Genomic DNA, 21094 nt, shown 5'->3' with positions numbered 1-21094 from the left:
TCCATTCCCTGGGCATAGTTTGGTGAGATATGGGTCGGGAACAGCCTTCTTTAAATACTTCGGTCAACTGCTGCACGCAGAAAATTCTGTTTGTCCGTACAAGAGTACTCGGAAGCCGGCGATCTCGCTCTTGAAGACTGTCTTAGGACCACAGTTAGGCAATCAAAGTGGGTTATTTTTCCACTGATTAAACCTTTTGATAAACCACGTGCATTTCATGACCACCGAATGCTGGTCATGACATGCACGCTTGCTCTTGTTATTCAGGGAGTGAGAGGTGTGATTGAAGTCTGATTAGCGGAATAATGAATTACTGACCATTTAAAACTATATAGTTAGAAATTTATGTACATTTAATCATACAAATACAACATTTATTTTACAAATGATATTCTATCTTTTTCAATTTAGCTACTTGAATACAAATTCTACCCTTCGGGTCTTCTTTAAGAACTGGTCAATAACAGCGTCATAAAAAGTAAGCAACTTAAATTTCCCAAGCAACACGCACACTTGTAAGGGTTGCTAAACTCACTGGCTAGAGCTACTTTGACTGCGTATGGCCTGTGTTTAAGACGACGTGAAGGGAGCGGAAATGGCTATGCGCGCTCATGAAATCACAGTGCTGATGCGAGGACCTGGAAACTCCTACAACCGAGCAAGCCAAGGTAGCTTTGATTAGACGAACAAGCATCGCCTTCGATACACGACGCAAAGCTCAATTATTGCCGCGCAAGCTTGTAGACAGAAGACGTCTACAAGCTTTTGTAGATGTCTTCTGTCTACAAAAATAAAAGCTTAAATGGAATGCTTATAAATGCTTGCATTTATTAACAAATAAATATTACTTCTTTCTCAATTAATGAGCTTGCGCAGCAAGCATGGAGAATTCGCCCCTGCTGCAGCCATTATAGCGAGTTTCTCATGCGCACATGCATCCGTGATAAGAATTGCGTATGGCGTATTTCTTATGCCTAAATTTTCTATCACGCGCTTTTCAGCCTGAGAAGGCACAGATATCTAAATCTATTAGGTGGATTTAGTAACAACGAGGGCACTTACCTAAGAATTCTTCAGGTACCTGTGATATGGAACACTATCACAGTAGAAACCAATCAGCGTTGCATTTAGGACTGAATTATGTTAGATTCGTTCGAAGTTATCACAAATAAAGGCGCTCGCGCGCGCACGCACACACACACACACTGAAGAGAGAGAGAGAAAGAGAGAGAGGATCTGGGTTCAAATACCACCTAGACCACAGAGAAAGAAGTTAGGTGGTGTCATACACAGATGAAAGGGTTATCCTCTGGGAAACTCGAGTTTTTCTTTTTTCCTTCTTCAAAACTGACCGACTAGAAGAGTACACGCCGTTTACAGATATAATGCGCTGGACTCCTAGCTTTAGTTATCTGTTCGGACATATTTTAAAATGAGCAACAACAACAACAAGACACCTCCCCCCACGTCCATTTTACAATGCGACAAAAGGGAAAAAAAATGTTTGCGTTTGTATCATTTCACTCATTGCTGATTTAATCTACATTTCTTTTCTAGTAGGAGGAGGACGAGGCTTTAAACGATTTTAAATATCCAACAATCGTTAGTAGTTTCTCTATAAAACATTCTGTCTCGCAAATTATTCTTCATTTTATTAATTCGGAAATAAATAAATAAATAAATATATATATATATTTTTTTTAACTTCAACATAATAGATCTACGTGTGTGTGTGTGTGTGTGCGCGCGCGCGCGCTCTCGTTTCGAGAAAGAAAGAACCTTTTTGTTGATGCGTTTTCTTGCACAGCTAAATGTCGTCCTTGGAGAAAGCAATAAGAAGAACCCTATTCCAAAGAATAGAAATAGATAAATTGAAAAATTAGGTTGGGGGGAGGTCATTAAATTTGAAACTAAACTCTGTAAGCGTGTTGAGCAATTGCAAATGCTCGTACACGCTTAGAGAAAAAATTAAGGAATGATGGAGGTCAGGGCAGCAGAACACCCCCGATGAGAATAAATTGAAAAGACGCATAAGGCAGAAACAGGACGCCTATGAAAAAGTGATTGGAACGAAAATGAAATGGGAAGGAGAGTTATCAGTTAGTTTGGATTACACTATGCTGAATAGAATCAAACATTTTTAGAGTTTGTTTAGTACATCATCCAAATTTGAAAAGGATATTCTAAGATAGGGATATTCTAGGATCCTAAACTATTCTAAAACCAGCTTTCTTAAAATTCCCAACATATCGCAGCTTTATTCTTTAAAATGAGAACATTAGTCATGAAATGTCAACTAGGAATGAGAAAATCGTTAACGTTACAAGTCTTTTTATGAACGTGTCAGTTATTTACGTTTTATGTTTTACTGACACCAAATCTATTACGAGAAACTCGCACATTTATTTTATTTTCCATCGCCAATATTTTAATTTCCTTCTTTTCACTCAACATAAATTCCTATCACAATTCCTTCTGTATTAAGATAAAAAGTTACTAATCTATGAACTCAACATCCACCAAGATAGACAACATTTGGAGAATTTCCTCATTGGCGAGAATTTATTGTAAGGATTTCTCCCCCCCCCCCCTTTCAAAAAAGATTTAGATATCCACTTCTTCATTGAGATAATTAACTTATTTTGACATCTAAGGTATGTTTCGTCGCTTAAGCACAACGGATAAATATTAAATGGTTTTCTATAAGGCTGAAATTTAGTCACTGAGCACTTGAACGCAATCAATCTTCTCCCATCCTGCACTGTCACGATCAATATATAGTACTCAGATACTGATTTATGCCCCAGAAATTGAATTTTGTTGGAATATGACGTTACTGATGAATCACAATTAAATTCAAATAAATACTTAAGCTATTCCTCATTATTAATTTATAACATGGGAGTTATTCCTCAGCGAGAAGCTGAGGAATAACTTCCATGTTATAAATTAATAAAATTCTGATATTTACCAAAATCAGAGTTCCATTGGTCTGCCCAGCCAAGTAACGCTTCAAGAGAAGCGTAACTGAAAAGGAATCCACTCACAGACTATCATAGTAGACTGAATTTCCTCGTAGCTTGGTGCATTCGCAACTGTTTTCACAGGTTCACACACACACACACACACACACATATATATATATATATATGGAAACAACAAGTGCATTATTATCATTCTAGTCTATTATTTTATTAATATACTGAACAAGAATAATATTACACAAAGAGCTTCTAATACGAGTGCAATATGCACGCCACCGTTTTCATAGCATTGATGAAGCGTTCTTTGGTCATCTGGCCTCCATTTCCAGTTCTCTCGTATGCTGATTATTGTCATGATCAACTATTAGCTCAAACATGCAAAGCATACCAGTTTACAAAGATATTTAGAAGATTGACATTCAGTTTTATTTAGAAGATATTCGAAATTTTAATAAAATGAAAGAAGTTACAACCATCCCCTCAAAACAAATGACTGGCTTATTCAGGAGAGATTAATGCCCTTGCAGAGCAATTTTCGCTACGTTGAGAATTCTACAATCAAATATATGGGATATTCTTAAGTTGTCTTAAATTATTTCTACAAAACTTGAAGAGCATACGTTAGGCTAATGTAAAAATATAGAGTGAACAAGTAAAACTATTGAGAAATTGGACTGAGAGAGATAGAATCTTGACTTGGCGGCAAAAGCGTCACAATCTATAATGTCCAATAAATTTAAAGGCACTTCAAGGCCAAATCAGCACACTCACGAAATAACAAGGGGTGTCATTTATGAACATTCAGTAACACTAATATGTAAAGTTCAGTAAGTGTTTTGTACAAACCTTCACCAACACCATTTAAATATTTGTAAATGGTTTCTGTTATTCACAAGGAAGTTTAAATCATACTGATATAGTTCAAAGAAATTAATGTTATACCAAATATTTTTTAATTATTGCATATGTTATAGCTATCATCGACTATAGCCAGAATAGTTTTGGTTTTTCATTCGTTATACAGGAATTTTATCTGTACTGCTTATAGGTATTCGTAGTCTAGTGGTAATGATATTTAAATTTTAGCATGCGGAACCACTTAAGTATAAACAATCTTCAAATCAATTCTTCTTTTAAAAATATTGCTCAAAGCTAAACAAGTAAATCATGAATCTTCTATGATTCATTCTGTCTTCTCTCTTAAGCATACAATGAAGAAGAAGAAGCTAATTAATGGTCTCAACTGTCCACAAAAGATATATCTTTTAAATCAAACAGTAGAGTTAGTGGTTACTGTCTGCGCAGTTATCCTAGTGGCTGTGAGCTTAGCAACCATATGCCTGGGGAAGGAGCATCCTAGATTCGATTCTCATCGGCGACGAGAGGAGCTTAAGAATTTTCCTCAGCTATAGCCAAGTTAGCCGGTCTTGGGCGTGGACAGCAGGGTTTTTCTCCCATTTGCGGGATGAAACCCCCCAGTTTAGCTGGGGTTTTTCATCCCGCAAAGCTAACCGGCCCCGTGAACACACACGGTTACACCCAGGAATACCTAAGACGATCCCTCCAGCCATAGATCTAACTGTCAGCTATGCCGGTCCCGAGCTCGGATAAAAATAGGGGGAGGGGGATTGAGGTGGTGCCGTACCTCCCTGTAAAAGGGACTCACGGCGTTAAATCACCATACGAAATAAAAAAATAAATAAGTGGTCACTCATATAAGCAGGCTTGCATATTTTATCCAAACAGTTTTGGAAGATTGAATTTTTATTTATATTGTTTTCCAAAAGCTTATCAACACGAAAATCCTGGTAATTTTTATTGCTTATCTACGATAGCAGAGAAACACACTGAAATTATGAATATGTTAATTGTTTTCATTCTCAGCTTTTATTCTCCGCGTGTCTTTAAGCTGTGGTGACATATCAGTCAACAAACACTGATATTTGAGAGTCATAACGTCAGCGTTACAGACAAAAAAAAAAAAAAAAAAAAAAAAAAAAAAATATATATATATATATATATATATATATATATATATATATAAAAAAATACAAAATTATGAATAATTGGTTTTCGTTAAAACTGCTTAAATCCGACCCCTTTTAAAAATGATAAAGATAATTAATTAAATCGAGGTCGTCAGTTATTAACTATTAACATTCAGTAACATTAAATACACAAAGTTCAGTAAGTATTTTGTAGAAACTTTCAACCAAGTGAATTAATTAATTTACTCAGAACTGAAGAACTATTCTGGTTCAGCTCTTCGTATTTTGAAGTCTTTCAAAGCTTATGCTGTCTCCACTTTAAACGGCATTCAGCTACTTGCTATAACAACCAACTGTTTTCTGGCATCTCCACTTGTTCTATGCACATTTATCAAATGACTTTAGTACGAGTACAACTGACGACAAGCCTTACATTTAAATCGTTCACTACCGTGGTTTCTTATAATCACAGAGCACTTTTCTACAAACTGTGATTCATCAGAAGAGAAGCAGTCGAGGTAGGGCGTGGAACACAGTAGGTAACCCCTTCGAATGTCATTATTCACTCGAGACGTAATAACAGATAATGTCTCACGTGCTAGACTCACGTGTATTTTTCCATATGTGTGTGTGTGGGAGAGAAGAGCCTTAATGTTGGATAATGGATTGCCTTCGGACAAGGCAATGGTAGTTTTTATGGGAAATCTAGCATATCAAATACATATACAGGTGGAGCTGAAGGTATACTTTTAAATTGGTAGACAGGAGAAGGTCGCTGAATTTCAACCCGCTTTAAAAAGAGACGCAATTATGAGTGAAAGTGTTATATCCTTGCATAAAATGTCATTTGTTTCGTATGGCTTGTTAAGTAGTGAAAAAGCTCCCTCTAGAGGGTTGCAATAGCGTTGCACAAGGACATTCTCATTTACTTTCTCCATATCAATTATAAATTTAAGATATTATTTTAGTTTCATCTTTAGGAAGGCCTGCACTCTTTGATTATCCTATTTAACAACATAAATGCCTTTATTTTGTTTCTTCTTTTTTTTTTTAAATTAATCTGATAAAGTTACTCTGAAATCTAACGCTTGAACACATCCCAAAACTATTGTCATCCTGAATTAAGCAATTTGACAATTGCCTCTGGGTGAATATATTAACTCGTCCATTAACTCGACATTCTAGAGCAATTTCTTAACCAGCGCAAGGAAGATTTCATAAATATACATTCATCAGAGGTAGATATATTCTTCTTTGACACAAAAGTAAATTCACACTGGATGTCTAATATCGTGTAGACCAAAACGTAATAATCTTATCATTATTCCCAACGCCTTGCCTAGCCTAATTCAAGTTTCAGTTCGATTATCTACAAACAAACAAAAACTGAATATTTAAAAAGATAAAGATTCTCATTTACCTGAAAAATTTTCCAATAAACATCAACTTAAGAATCCCGCCGATTTTTTTTTTTTTTACGTCAGCTGGCTTTTGAACTAACTTAATTTTATTTATTTACTTGTATTGATATTATTTAACATTACTTAGTATTACTGAGTGATACTATGAGGAGGTTCTAAGGTTTATATTCTGATATTTTGCAATAAAAAGTAGTAAATGTTTTTAAAATTGGCAGGGAGTAGATGTTTTTTTTTTAATAGAAGAAAGTGAATATTTATAATCTTAATTTTTTTTTTTTTTTTTTTTTTTTGTGAAGAGAGGAAGAACCAAATATGTTCGTAGATGTAATCGTTCTGTTTGTGCTTTTTTGATTACTGATTATTGGCTTAACTTATAGTTTCTTCCACCTATTCACTACATGCACAGAGAAAGTGTTAAGAAATATGGCATCGCATAACTAAAGTATTTTAGTCATGTGATGCCATAACGGATAAATTAGCCACAAGAATACACGCTGTTAACAGATATAATATCCTCGTCTCATAACCTTAGTTGCTTTGGCTCATTCTAGAAAACCTCATCATTAGCAGCAACAACAATAGCTGTCCTTTCGTAACACTGTCGATACCGGCTGCCATTATTTCTAATGAAAATTTCTACATCTATTCCTTCTTCGGATACGACAAACTGACATTATACTTTTTTTCTTTTTCAAAGGGGTATGTTCTTATACTTTTGAAGTATAGTGTATAATATCTACTTTTATCGTGAAATGGGCCAAGACTGTTGAATGATCTTTCAGTTCAAGTTCAACATCCTTCTGTAAGTTCCTTCAAAATCTGTATGTGCGGATAGTTTTAGTTTCGATGATTCCATCTTTCTGTATATTGCGATAGATGAACTAGCTGAAATACACTTACTTTACGAGTATAAAGACTATGAAGTGAAATACCATCAATAGACATTAAAATTTTTGAAAACTGTTTCCAAAGAATTAATTATTACACACCACACTAGAGAGAAATCAAGCTGTGGGTAGTGTTGACCAATTTGCCTCTTAGAAACGGTTACAACAACTATATTTCCACTGGCGATTACGTATACAGAATGTTCTGTTAAATCACTTTGAAATGCGTTACCATGGTGCTAGTGCATCAACAACACAATAGTAGACAGTAGAATTTCTCTCTCTCTCCATCAAAACGTCTAATTACATGTCCGAGCTGGCTGCTTCCCCACTGCTCCCTACGGAGACGATACGCTTAGTTGGAGACGCGAGGATTACAAGCATTCTCAGTAGTGAGGGCGCTCGCATCGCTATAAAGCTATGCAAGTCATCAGCAATGGATTCAGTTTAAGATAACTTGACGTATGAATTCAATTTTCTCTTTGTGCTGGTTGTATTAAACACATTGGAATATCGTGACCTCAATGAGCGAACAGGTAAGAATTTTCAGTGCCGTACGCAGTTAACTTTTTTTTGCTGACATCGTCATGATAACACGCATTTTGGAGACACTTTTTTTTTGGTGAAAGTATTATCATAAAAACAACTTGCGGTAGTTTCATATTAAGTTGATTTCCATTATCCTGTTACGGCTATAAGGTTCCACATGAAAAAAAATTACAAGAAGAACTGAAACTACTCGAGGTATCTTTATGGAACTCCGTTTTGAAGTAACGGTGCTAGCAAGTAATATAAGCTAACGGCGTCAGTCAGTAATTACTGGCGATATGCTGACTAATTAGTGAACTCACCAACTACCTGAATATATGCACTATTAGACACTACGGGCATAGAACAATAAACTGGAGATGCGAGGGGGAGAAATAAAAGCTTCATTGGAACAAAAGTAAACAAGTTACACAGCCATCATATGACAAACGGTAACCCCATAAAGATGGTTTCCCCGCATTACCTACACGGAAAATGCAGGCAGACTACTTTAATGATAGCTGTGTTCAAAACTCATCATTTGAGACTAACTTGAAAGCATGTTAGATCGTTTTATATAAACTACAAATACAGTAGAACATTAATCACTGCTTCTCAGACGAGGGTGTGTTAGGGATAGATGAACGCGAACTTACAGACATGGAATTTTAGTGGATAGCTCTTCACCCTAGAGGTATGACAAATGACGTAGACTCTCGTACGCTGACAATGGGGAAAATTCCTTTTCTTTCATAGGTGCACTCTGATATATACAGAATTATTCATTATCATAAGAGAAGACCATTTGAGGACTGCTCAGATTCAGAATCCATTTTTTTTTTTTTATTCGAAGAACTAAAGCTCAGTTCATGTGGTTAAAAGGTTCCCGAATGTAGCTATCATAGCAGAACTGCAGCTAATGGTGCTTGTTCAATCATATGCTTCAGTTTCGTTCTAGTTTTTTTAAGAAATAAACTTTCTTAGTTCATGTAAAAGAATTAGCAATGCAGTGTAGTTCACCAAAGTTCTTAAGCACTGCCTATAAGAAAATTTATATCAGTTATCTCTTTGGTAAGTCCCAATAATTCTCTTTTTTTTTCTCTCCTTTTTTTCTCTAGTTTCTTCTTATTTTTTCACGGTTATAAATTTTATAATTAAAATGGTTGCTATCTTCAGTATAATTAGTGATTTTATTTTCCATTTCAAAGCAGTATTTTAAAAATGTTCTCCTTGTGAAGGTTCTCCTTCTATCGTCCAATTCAACGAAGTTTACATTACACACGTTCAATATATTCGACAAAAAAAAGCTGGATAAATTTCTTTATCCCCAAACTAACATGCTACGTATTTTAAGTTGACACACCTCAACTTTTATCCCAAATATTAAATTTTCAGAAATGTCAGTAAATGAGAATAATTTACATGTTATATGTAGAAGTTTGTAGACAGGATCGATAAAAAAAAAAGAAGTTTTGTGTGTCTGTGTGCGTTTTAGTTTGAAAGATTACGTATCACATCTAGGTCGAGAGGAACCATTATAGTTATTCAACTGAAGAGTTAGAAATATGATAAGAAATTAGTTATACGTTATATCCATGTAATATGCATTATACACATCTTCCAATGATTTAAAATCTTCAGATTATTCCATTCTGCAATTATGAAAAAAGTTCGTCTTTTCATAAAGACGAACTCTTTTCAAGAGTCCGTAGAATTCAAGAGTTCAGAGAAAGAGTTAGGCGAGCACTACTGGAAATCTGCAATGAAGAGAAAATTTTTTCAACGTCAGCAAATGAAAACAGTGTTTACTGTTTACATTTGCTAGTCTTCAGTGACAAAGATTCCATCAGAAAGGACATACTCGATAAGAAGGTCTTTCTACTCTTGTCACTTAAAAGAGATGTCTATAATTGCTTAACTATTATAACTAATATATGTCAGTCAGTGTAGTTTCTCCTTACAGATAGTTCAACATCTTAGTATTACCACACTGAGCTAGGAAAGTCTGTAATGAAAGTACTCGTATAGACTTGCAGAAAATACTCAAATCCAAAATTTTCGAATGAGTGCTCTACAAGAAAAAGTGTATAGCGAGTAGATTGAGGAAATAGCTACTATCCATAGAGGATACAGCCAGTCCGTGAACTTTCTCATTATCTTGTAAGTTCTCTAATTTTAGTACAGTTAATAGCGAGTACAATTTCTTCTAGTCATTTTAAATTTCAATCTCTTAATATTATCCTACAGAGATCGAAAAGGTCTTAACAAAGGGGGGGGGGGAAGACACTTCTATCTCTGTAAGGTTTTAAACGTTCTGAATTCATATGTGTGCAAATTTCTCTCATTCAGCTAGATAAAAAGATCTTAATGTTAGACCAATCAAATGCTTTGGAAATATTAAGAGCGACCGCATAAGTTTCTCCAAATCTTTCCATGGCTCGTGTCGAGTGGCGGGTAGGGTTAGTAAGGAAATCTGCTGTAGAACTACGGCGGAATCCATATTGGTGTTCACTAATTAACCGATAGGTCACGAGGTAGTGAAGTTGGTTGCTTTCTGATGATTTTCACTATCACTTTTGAGAGCATTGAGGTTAGGGAAATTGGACGATAGTTTGCTGGCTAACTTTTTATTTCTCTTGTTAGGAACAGGCTGGATAAAGTTTGATTCCATGTTACTCTTGGGTACATGACAAATAAGTGGGACAGCTCATAAAGGTGATAGCGGATAAGCATTAATTTTACACAAATACTGAAAATACTCAAGGTCTTAGTACAAATGGGTATCATCTGGGCCGGATATATTAATTAGTATCAAGGCTGTTGAGTATTTTTCTGACATACTTCTGACAAAATATTAGAGAAAGCAGTTCGTAGTGTTGTAAGGCATGATTCACCTTGGTCATCTATATACAAGGGTTGAAAGAGAAAGACTGACGCAAGAGATCTATCTTATCACTGGGTGATGTTACTATGGCCACTTTATTATCAGAATGTGCTAAACAAGGAAGGGCATAAGTTACACCCAACAGCCAATTCGATTGATCAGAAGGCTCGACTGCAAATGAGAGGGAGGGAAGCTTATTGCATTTAGCACTTACTAATTCAATTTAGATTTGTTCATGACTTTCTTAGACTTATTTAGAGCTGTAGGGCAGACTGAATTGGAAGTTAGAGTTTTTGGTTGAAACCACAGAACATATGCTATATTTTGAAAGTTTATTTTTCACTTGGTTAGACTATAATAAATTTAGTTTAATCCTTTATCCAAGTGTGAGCAAACAAAGTTTGCCTGAAAATATCTTCAGGACTGAGGTAAGGACCCTACTGACCCTACTGACTACCTACTGAGGTAGTGCCCCCCCCCTTAATGCATAGCAGTGTACATGTCCGCAAGGAGATGTGCTGTGCATTATGGGAGAGATTTTCAGGCACAAACTTTGTTTGCTGACACTTGGATAAAGGATTAAACTAAATTTATTATGAACCAAGACTTGGATAGAGCCTGGGGTTTGCAGTGGAGTGAAAAATGAAGGTCCTGTTTCCGGTAAGGATTAGTTTGACTATTAGTTCAGATCTAGTGTTTGGATCAGGAGAGAAAGCAATAATCTGACCATGGAAAAGAAGCGTCGAAATCCCAAATGGAAACGTTGGAGTATCAGAGTACGCGGCTCAGATTTTTCAGAGGAATTCGATCTGTAGAAAAGCAAATGTGAATAGGATTATGGTCAAAGATGCCAAGAGGATAGCAAAAACTGCAGTGTATTCGAAAGGAGAGCTGGTTATGAACAGGTCCAGAATGTTGGAAGAATGACAAGAATTATATAGTATTCTGGTTGAGTGCTTAATAATTTAGGTTAGATCATGACTGGTAGAAAATAATTCGGCAGCCCTTTGATCTGTGAAGTTAGAGAAGAGGATCCCGTTTGTTTTATGAACGGTGAGAGCATATGAAAGTCTCCCAGAAAGATATTCTCACATTCTTAATAATTAAACTGTATTAAATCAAATTTTCGAGATAATTAGTCCAAGAGGGTACTATGGCTGTCTGTAGGAGGGTGGCAAAGGTAGCACATGAAAGCTCTAAAGTGAGATAAGAAAAACTTCAGCCAGGATAGATTTAAAATTGGGCATCTTATAACCTTTGACAAAGAATGTCTGATTTGACAAAGATTGCGTTTCTTCCTTTTACAGAGGTCATCATGAAAGATGTAGAAGTATTTGGGAATAGCTGAGGCGGACTGTAGTCGTCTCAGCTATCCCAATTGTGGTTCGATTAGGAATCGGGTTTCGATGCTTCTAAGTCGTGGTGTGTATCGACAATATTTGTACTAAATGTCCCGTATATACTGGAAAAATGGGTGTTTTAATTGGATGAAATTCTAGTTTTTTTTTTCCTACGCATATTTATTATTTTTGTAATTTTTCGTTGTATTTTTGCTATTTTTGTTGATTTTGTGTGAGAGAGATCTTTTTAGATATCCTCAGTGACTAGTGTTTGTTTGCCTATCATTCAATGCTGAGTTTGTACAGGAAACTTATAGATCAGGGGTGTGTAAGAGAGGTGAGGGATTTGTACATACTCTCACACAGGAAGTTATGTGCAGACTCTAATTTAAGTGAGAGTTCGACAACGCACGTTGCTATACATCCCGGCCTCTCTCTCTCTCTCTCTAGGAACGATCCAGCAGAGCAAGCAGTAGTAGAAGGATTATTGGCTAAGCTGATCAGAAAGCCTCCAAATGCTTTACTATCTAATTCGATACCATGTGCTGTCTAGTGGCCGGCCTGCGGAAATCGCTTTACTGCTATATCATCCAATGGAAAAGATACTGCCATAAGCCATTATATAAAGAAGTTATATAAAGCCAATTAACTTGGCTTTATATAATGGCTGTAAATTGCGTATGTTCTTCTGACCTGTTCGTCTGTATTGCAGGATAGAAAACCTGACTTTCCTGGAGTAAAATCCCTGCCACCTCTGTATGACACCTGCTAACTCACTCTCAGTTGAAAAGTCCTGATAAAAGTATGAAACCTGTCTCAAATTCTTCCTTTGTTATTTTCCTTTGATAATTTTTCTCAGCCGTCCAATGTAGTCAAATATGTTCAAATTGACTTTGGATTGTTATCAATGCCTGCAGAAAGGCTGCCTGATTCATGGAGTATCTTACAGCTATGGCTAACAGGGCGTTCAGCTTGTCTTTCTTCATTCAGATCGAGTTTTTAAAATCATCGAAATCTGCTACTTTAGTTGTATCTTTATATAGGTGTACTCTATTCAGTTCAAATACGTATAGCATGTGCAATATTTATATTTTAATTATACACTCATATATCATACGTACATTATCAGCAATATGCATCTATTATGGAGAAATGAATAATAATAATAATAATAATTATTATTATTATTATTCATTTATAAAAGATGGGCCTCTGCATATTTGGTTTAGAAATTAACTTCAAAGCGAAAAACAAACCACATGTATATGATCAACCCACTCAATAGCGTTATTACCAGTGATCGGATTCCTACAGAGATGGTTCTCATTCTTTTCTTTTTTTTTCTTATATTATATACTATATAATATAACTAGCCAGTTAATATCATGGATATTAACTGGCTATCTTTCAGAGGCAAGATCTAATACGCTGATCACGTTATGGATACCATAATTGCGTATTCATCCATAATAATGTAAGCATTGATGAAGCAAACACGCAGCATGACATAAATCTGGTAACTAATTGACTCACAATAAACTCTGAGGACAAAATTAAAGATAACCAGAAATCCACTGAGTCAACCACTTGATAATAAGTATAAATAATCCAGCATTTTACCCTCCATCATACAGAACCATACAACAGTAAAACGACTTAAGTCAGGTTGAAACATAGCCTTGAAATGTACTTTGATGCAGATATGGATTGAGCCACATAAATCAACTATAAAGTAAACTCCGGACAACAGCAGCAAGCAGGAAAGCTCTACAGACTAACGGACTTAGTTCTTACTTACATAAAATCACTAGTATACAAGGCACTATGTGAAAGCATTAACTTATGTGTTTTGTGCTGACCATAAACAAAATAGATTATATAAAACGAAACTTTTATTTAAAAATAAAACGAAACTTTTGGGAACAAATGCTATCAGTTTTATCCGCACTACAATGACAGATCATAATATATTTAAAGCCAGATACCTATGTTATACACATTATGCTAAACTATTACTGTGAAGCTAAATGCAGAATAGTCATTATTATATATTGCATAAAAAGATCCGTGACAACTATATCATATAAATACAACAACACCCGCTAGAAAAGTACCCCAAGCTTCTACTTCCCAGATATGTTAAATAAACTACCATTTGAAAAGAGAAACCTTGCAAACTACACTGTCCTAAAAAAGGGCCTTAAGGGCATACGAAGAGAAATACGAACTCAATACATCTTATTGACTTAATGCGTTGCACCATAGTAGCTCAGGCTTTCCAGTTCAGTAATGCATCATCACATTCCTAAGGTGTCTGTATGAGTGTTTCCCATCCTGCCGCAGTAGCATTGTGTGTGTGTGAGAGAGAGAGAGAGATTTCTAAAATAGCAACAAAACCAGTAAACTATAACACCCACATAAATTAAGCAATACCCTAGTAGAAAAAAAAAAATTTTTTTGTGGGGGGGGAGTTGATATTAGAATTTCATGTACTCACACAGGATGTTCAAAATTAAAGTACCTCTTCCACCCAGAGATCCAAATGCTGCGAAACTGCAGGAATACATTGTGCGTCATGCGGAAGCGATATTTAAGAGGAAAAAAAGTAGTTCCAAAATTCGCCATCAAGGGCGCTGTATGATGTACCGAATGTAGATGTAGTAATTTTTTTCTGTGTGTGTAAGATGAACAAAAGCAACACAAGCATAAATAATACCTTTCTGTTCACTTCGTTATGCATTCACCGGCTGTACTATTCAATGTGCTGTTTCCATGGTATGCCAAAAACTGTATCCTTTACACAGTGTTCAACGGCAGAACGCAGCTGGCCAGGACTGATGTTATGCACATGTTGCGATATGATGTCTTTCAGTGCTGGAAAGTTAGCTGGATGATTCCGATAAACCCTGTCTTTGAGAAATCCACAGAGCTAGAAGTTACAGTGAATCAGATTAGGTGAATGAGTGAGTCATGCAGGGGGAAAAGCACGGCTGATTACTCTTGCTTCTGTAAAATGTTTTCGAAGAACCTCCTGAACGGATCGACCGATGTGTGGACGGGCCCAATTCTGCATGAAAATGACTGAATCCATGCACAAGTGTTGCTGTAGCTGGTACAGCAAAATCGATTATCATATCGCGATACCTCTCGGTAGTAACTGAGCAGGTTATAGGACCCAACTGGCAAATGTCCTCAAAGAAGAATGGTCCAATGATAAACGAAGCTGTAAACCTACACTAGATAGTACCAATAAATACAGTGGAATTTGTTGGATTACTTTCCCCACAACGGCAGCAGCAACTTCATTCACTTGTTGTGAACTGATTGGTTTTTTACGACCTCTGCCAGGTCAAACTCCCAATGATCCCGTTTCTTCAAAACGACTAATTATTCGTTGGGGAGCACATGGATAGTGGACCTTGTCGACATTTTTCGGGCGGCAATATTCGCGGAGTGCAGCAATAGCAATGCGATTGTTTAGGTAGTATAGCTTCGTGAGCAAAGCACTTTGGGATGCTTTGCCATCACTGTGGACCGCATTAACAACCAGAACGAAGGGAAAAAAAAATCCCGTGTCCATCTTTTGACCCTTACACCCTCTTGGCACCTGCCTAGTTGCGTGATATACAAATTTGTTGAATAGTGTTTACAACGCCCTGGTGGTGAATTTTGGAACTACTTTTTTTTCTTCTCAGGTATTGCTTCCCCATGATGCACAATATATTCCTGCAAGTTTCGCACCATTTGGACCACTGTGCGGCCTTAAATAGGGATACTTTTATTTTGCTCACCCTGTATGTGCGTATATATATATATATATATATACACTAGGGGACTACGGCGCCCAATCCCCCGTGTTGAATTCTGATGACTCGAATTTTGAAGACTCGACACTGAGGGGCTCGAGTCTTCAAAATGGGGGATACGCCCCCCCCTGGCCCCTACGGCGCCCCATCCCAACAGTTCCTGTCTAGTAAGCCGGTTCTCCTTGCATTCTGATGACTCGAATTTTGAAGACTCGAAAGGGGGAGGATCCGCCTCCTCCCACCTGCGCCCAATCCCCCGAGTTCCGGACTGGTAGGCCGGTTCTCCTTGAATTCTGATGACTCGAATTTTGAAGACTCAACACTCAGGGTAGCCCCTGATTTTCAAAACGTTTCAAAAAACGTGACATAAAACCGTGACATAAAAAGGCTTATCATTTTATATATATAGGGTAGATATATATACACACTCGTATGGAAATACTCGTATGTATGATGAATAATACTTGGTTGATCATTATCATTACAATTCAGTATTATTTTCAGTTTAAAATATTCCTACACAGTTTTAAAAATTGTTAAGCAGCGTTTATGGAATATGGAGGGTGATAATCTTACGCTAATTTTGTGTTAATGAGTATTTGAAGTAAAGAAAAGATTACTTCACTATTCGTCGTACTTTTCATGTCTACATTCTCGACGATTAGCGTAGCATACTGGTAGAAAAATACTCCACTCTTTTTTATGCTGTGCCGCTCTTCTGCTGGTGACGCAAAAGATTTTCGCATGAAAGTTAGGCATACCTGTACGCTAATAATGATTGATCAACATATTTTGGATTTTTACAAATCCAGTTCATTATGATTTCATCTACTCTTTCTCTCTCTCCTTTCCACATTCGATGCAGGCTTTTATTATATGGATGAATACTGTGATAGATTATAAACGTATTGATGCCAGTGTGTGTGTGCGTGCGTGCGCGTGCGATATTAAGATTAAGTATTAATTATATTTGAACTATCATGTATACTGTGTTATGTAAAAATAGTCAGATACAGATAGAAATGATTATATGGAAACAACTTGAATTAAATTATAGAAACAATTTAAGATTTAATTATATGTTTTAACTAACTACACGATGTCACACACATGCAGCTATATGGATTCTAAAATAATGATACTGCAGATGTGAAGAAAACGATAGGGAGACTTTGACGCTTAACAGTACTGTATTCATAAATGAATGAGCATTAAAAAATATCAACCATTGACGTTGCATTCATCCATTTTATAACAAGCTAACAAGAAGAAATAGATCTTAATTTCAAACATTTTCAAACAACTCGGATTGCTCGCCGAGGGATTTGAAACCACTGCCTATTGGTACAAAACAGATATGCTAACCACTCGCCCAACCAGATCTGCATTTATTTATTTTACAATATACCACCGAGAGAGCAAATATCGCACACAAAAAAAAAAAAGAAAAAAAAACAATTCCATGAATGAATAGCTAACAAATATGATTTATACTAGTGTTGGTTATTCCTTACCCATGAGAGCCACAAGTTACGAGAAATTTTCGCTACGCCACTGATCATTATAATTATTACCAGGGGCTAACTGAGATAGGTGGAGCGAAAAATACCTCATTCAGTTGTGAAAGTCACCGATCTTCCTAAAGAGGGACGCTTTTTATTTGACATTTTGCCGCCTGAGGCAGTACTCACCTGAAAATGATAAATGGTTAAACTCTGGCTCTATTTATTATCGTATTTCCAAGCTCTTTCTCACAGTTGGTATGGGCTTATTATTTCCTTGCCATATGCAAGTGACTGTTATTAATTGAATATAGGATTCCTTCCTTTTTTAAAAACAAAAGAGATTAATAATAAGAATTTTTTTCTTCCTGCATAAATGCAACTAAGCGCATAGATTGATTTAATCAAAATTCTAATTCATTTGAATATTCAACATGAAAGATTTCTGTAATTTATATATGATATCGAGCGTAACATAAAGTCCACGTCCCGTCTCTCTCTCTCTCTCTCTCTCTCTCTCTCTCTCTCTCACACACACACACACACACACACACACACACACACACACATTCGTCGAACACAGCGCATAGGATCGCTAAGGAGTGGCTGTGTTACAACAACAACTGGTCGTTTATGTTCAAAGAATTTTGTTGTGTGCCTTTTAAGGAATCTGTAATGAATGAAAAACACAAGAACAATAGAAAAGCCCAGTTTGATTGACAATATAAGTATTGAGAATACTTTAAGCAGTGGCGTAGCTAGAGCTTTTGCCGCCTGGGGCGATCCCTGAGTTTGCCGTCCCTCTCATTACACACCAAAAATATTACAAAAAGTCAAAATGACGTAGGGAAATTAATTAAGTAATAAAATTACTTAGTTAACATAAATAGAAGAATCTTCAAAAAATAAAATTATGTCTCACATGAAAAGTGTCGCCCGGAGCGGACCGCACCCTCCTAGCTACGCCACTGACTTTAAGTAATAACAAAAAAAGAGAAGCGAGTTATATCATAAATAAATGACACTTTTTTGTCATATTAATTTAGCGGTTATATTTGGAAAGTGAAACTTGAGTGGCACCATTTTATAATTTTTTTTTGAGTTGGTATGTAAATATTGACCCAAATATCACAAATTGTGTCACAAATGTCACAAATTGTAACAAATTTTGTAGCAGGTACAAATTATGAATTTCTAAATTAACCAATGCATAATGGATTTCAGAATCTTTTTATTAAATATAAAGTTATAGTTGTTTAATAATTGACTGAGAAATCACTACGGATTAAGTTTTAAATGAAATTAAAGAGACACGTTAGTCGATATGTGCATCACATATGACAGAGTGATGGATCAAAGCTGTTGGACTTAAAATAAGTATCACTATTTTTCTTTCGTTCGTTCTTTGTCTTTTCATTCGTTACTCTTCTTCTACAAAATTTATTTTTGTGCTTTTTTTTGACATTCCCAAAAGTAAATATGAAAACAACAACACCTGTACATGTTTCATGTATTACTATCAAAGCATAAAAGAACGAAGGTTCAGAAGTAATTAGGCAAAGCATTTTTGCTTTTGGTTACGAACTGTAACTGGATATAATTTTTCATGTTGTTTAAATCAACAATAGACGAACCACAGGCAGCATGTGGTTGTGTAATCAATTTTTTCAGCTCCTTACAAGTTTTCCTAACCCGTATAATCATAAACAATCATAAATCTGCCATGTATAGTACAGTTGGTTTTATTATTTTATATTTTAATAATTTTAATTTTAATAATTTTTTACTGAATAGATTAGAAGATTATTTGCATCAAAATCGATTGAATCTTAAACTTTAAATTGCTGTTTTTAATTACTTTTAACACGTAAAATAAATTGGTTAAATAATTTGTGTCATAAAAGTTAATGGCAAAAATTCATGATATTTCTCAAAACGTTCGCTTGTAATATTCGTTTAATGCTGAATATAAATATATTAACTTGCGAGTAAATGGTTGGCAATCCTTGATTTTAAATTATTATAGTATGGGTCAATCCACCTGTGTATGTAATGGAAGAGCAGCGCAATCATAAAAACGTCGTCTAGGGTGCGAGGAATATTCATAAGGAGTTAAGATGAGTTAGCCAGTCGAAGGCAGCCATACGAAAGTGGTTTTTCCTTGGGGTTTTTCATTCCGCAAAATAGGCAAATTAGCAAGTAATTACACAAATAATTAGCAGACATGTTACAGGCCTTGAAAGCAAATATGCTTCTACTGAAGTTCAAATCAAACGCAAACCACAACCCAACAACGGTATAAGTTAGTTATTGTCAGGAATGGCTGACACTATTGCAGCTCGCTTTCAGGTTAGCAAACCCAATTTCTAATACGAGCACTAAACATGGACATTTTTTATGACAGGGTAAATAAATTTAATTTAAGTTGTGGAAAAGTTTTAGTTCATTCTTTTATCGCGAGTAGCATTCAAAATAATAATAATAAACGAAAATAAACCTCTGGTAATTAAGTGAAATCAGTGTAATGCTCAAAAGAAATTTCTCATACCTCTGAGATGCCAATTGAGTTTAGAATCGTGAATTTTTTATAATCCCCCTTCTACAAAGAAGGGAAATTTTGATCTTATAGTATGTGCAAGTAACTACAACGGTCGCGGATACGCCATAATATTCAGTATGCTCTTTTTTTTTTTCGCTAAGCGTTTGATAAAAGTGCGTGTGTGGTCAGCTCAGCTAGTGTATCATTTTTGCACGCCAACTCTCTTAGTTTGGTGTACGAAAAAGCAGCCTATTTAATAGTCCACAAACGAACCTCCGTGAGAATGTGAAGCATTGGAATATTAAATCGAATATAAATTAAATACAAATGAAAGCCGAAAGGATAATATTTTATATATATATATTTTTTTTTTTTTTTTGGTGGCGATTGTTGTTGTAAATTTCTAAACTCTAAACATGGCGTCCTCTCATCCCATCCGTGCCCATTTCTGAGGAAGAACAAGGAGTTGTGCAATTTATGTAATATGTCATAAATACGCACACATCATGTGATATGTATCTACTCAGCTTGAGTATAAATAGGAAATAAAACTTCCGATCCGTGTGATCGAGACACTGATGAGGCAGAGCGACTGTGTGTGTTTGTGTGTGTGTGTGTGTGTGTGTGTGTGTGTGAGAGAGAGAGAGAGAGAGAGAGAGAGAGAGAGAGAGAGAGAGAGACAGAAATTGTTGCTAAAGACATGCACTTTAGCGACAAAGTAGCAACATGTGATATAATTCGGCATTGACAGCGAGACCAACAGATGGAAATCCACCGAAATCAGTCTTTTGTGTGATCCAAAGCATGCCAAAATCAGTCGCTTGCTTGCAGTACTCGTAAGTTCTTAGCCTAGAAGAAAAATTGACAATTGCTGTCCATTTTTGAACTACTTTTACCACAAATTTAATGGTTGTGATAACCTTTTTTATTTTTTATCCAAGCGTCATCTGTCAATTATTGCCATTTTGGAATCTCAAAATTGCACAACACTTCGCCGTTCTTGTGCTGATATGGCCAGGAGAAGAGCAATGCCTGGGATGCCGTAACAGTCAGTACACCAAAAATAAAGAAAAATATATTAAGAATTCATCCTTTATTTAAATATTCGGAATGCTGCAATATTTCATTAAAAAAAAAAAAAAAAAAAGATAAGGAAGACTTTTCGATTTAACCGCTCACTAAAATTGAAAAAAAAAAAAAAAATGAGGAACACGC

At 35.8% G+C, this 21094-nt stretch overlaps 1 protein-coding gene across 1 annotated transcript in view; it reads left to right on the top strand.

The window, feature by feature from the left end:
- The window catches only part of LOC150104653 (BTB/POZ domain-containing protein 6-like), a 54111-nt gene that overhangs the window by 20074 nt on the left and 12943 nt on the right, over positions 1 to 21094 (top strand). Inside the window, exon 2 of the mRNA XM_090395603.1 lies at positions 9933 to 9968. Coding sequence (XP_090251729.1) covers positions 9933 to 9968 — 36 coding nt within the window. The remainder of the gene's footprint in view (positions 1 to 9932; positions 9969 to 21094) is intronic.

This window comes from Typopeltis vanoorti, chromosome 7, assembly GCF_054136105.1.
Source record: "Typopeltis vanoorti isolate ZY-2024b chromosome 7, IOZ_Tvanoo_1.0, whole genome shotgun sequence".
NCBI classification, from domain to species: Eukaryota; Metazoa; Arthropoda; class Arachnida; order Uropygi; family Thelyphonidae; genus Typopeltis; species Typopeltis vanoorti.
Note: the sequence above shows the minus strand (reverse complement) of the source record. Positions and strands in the feature narration are given on the sequence as shown.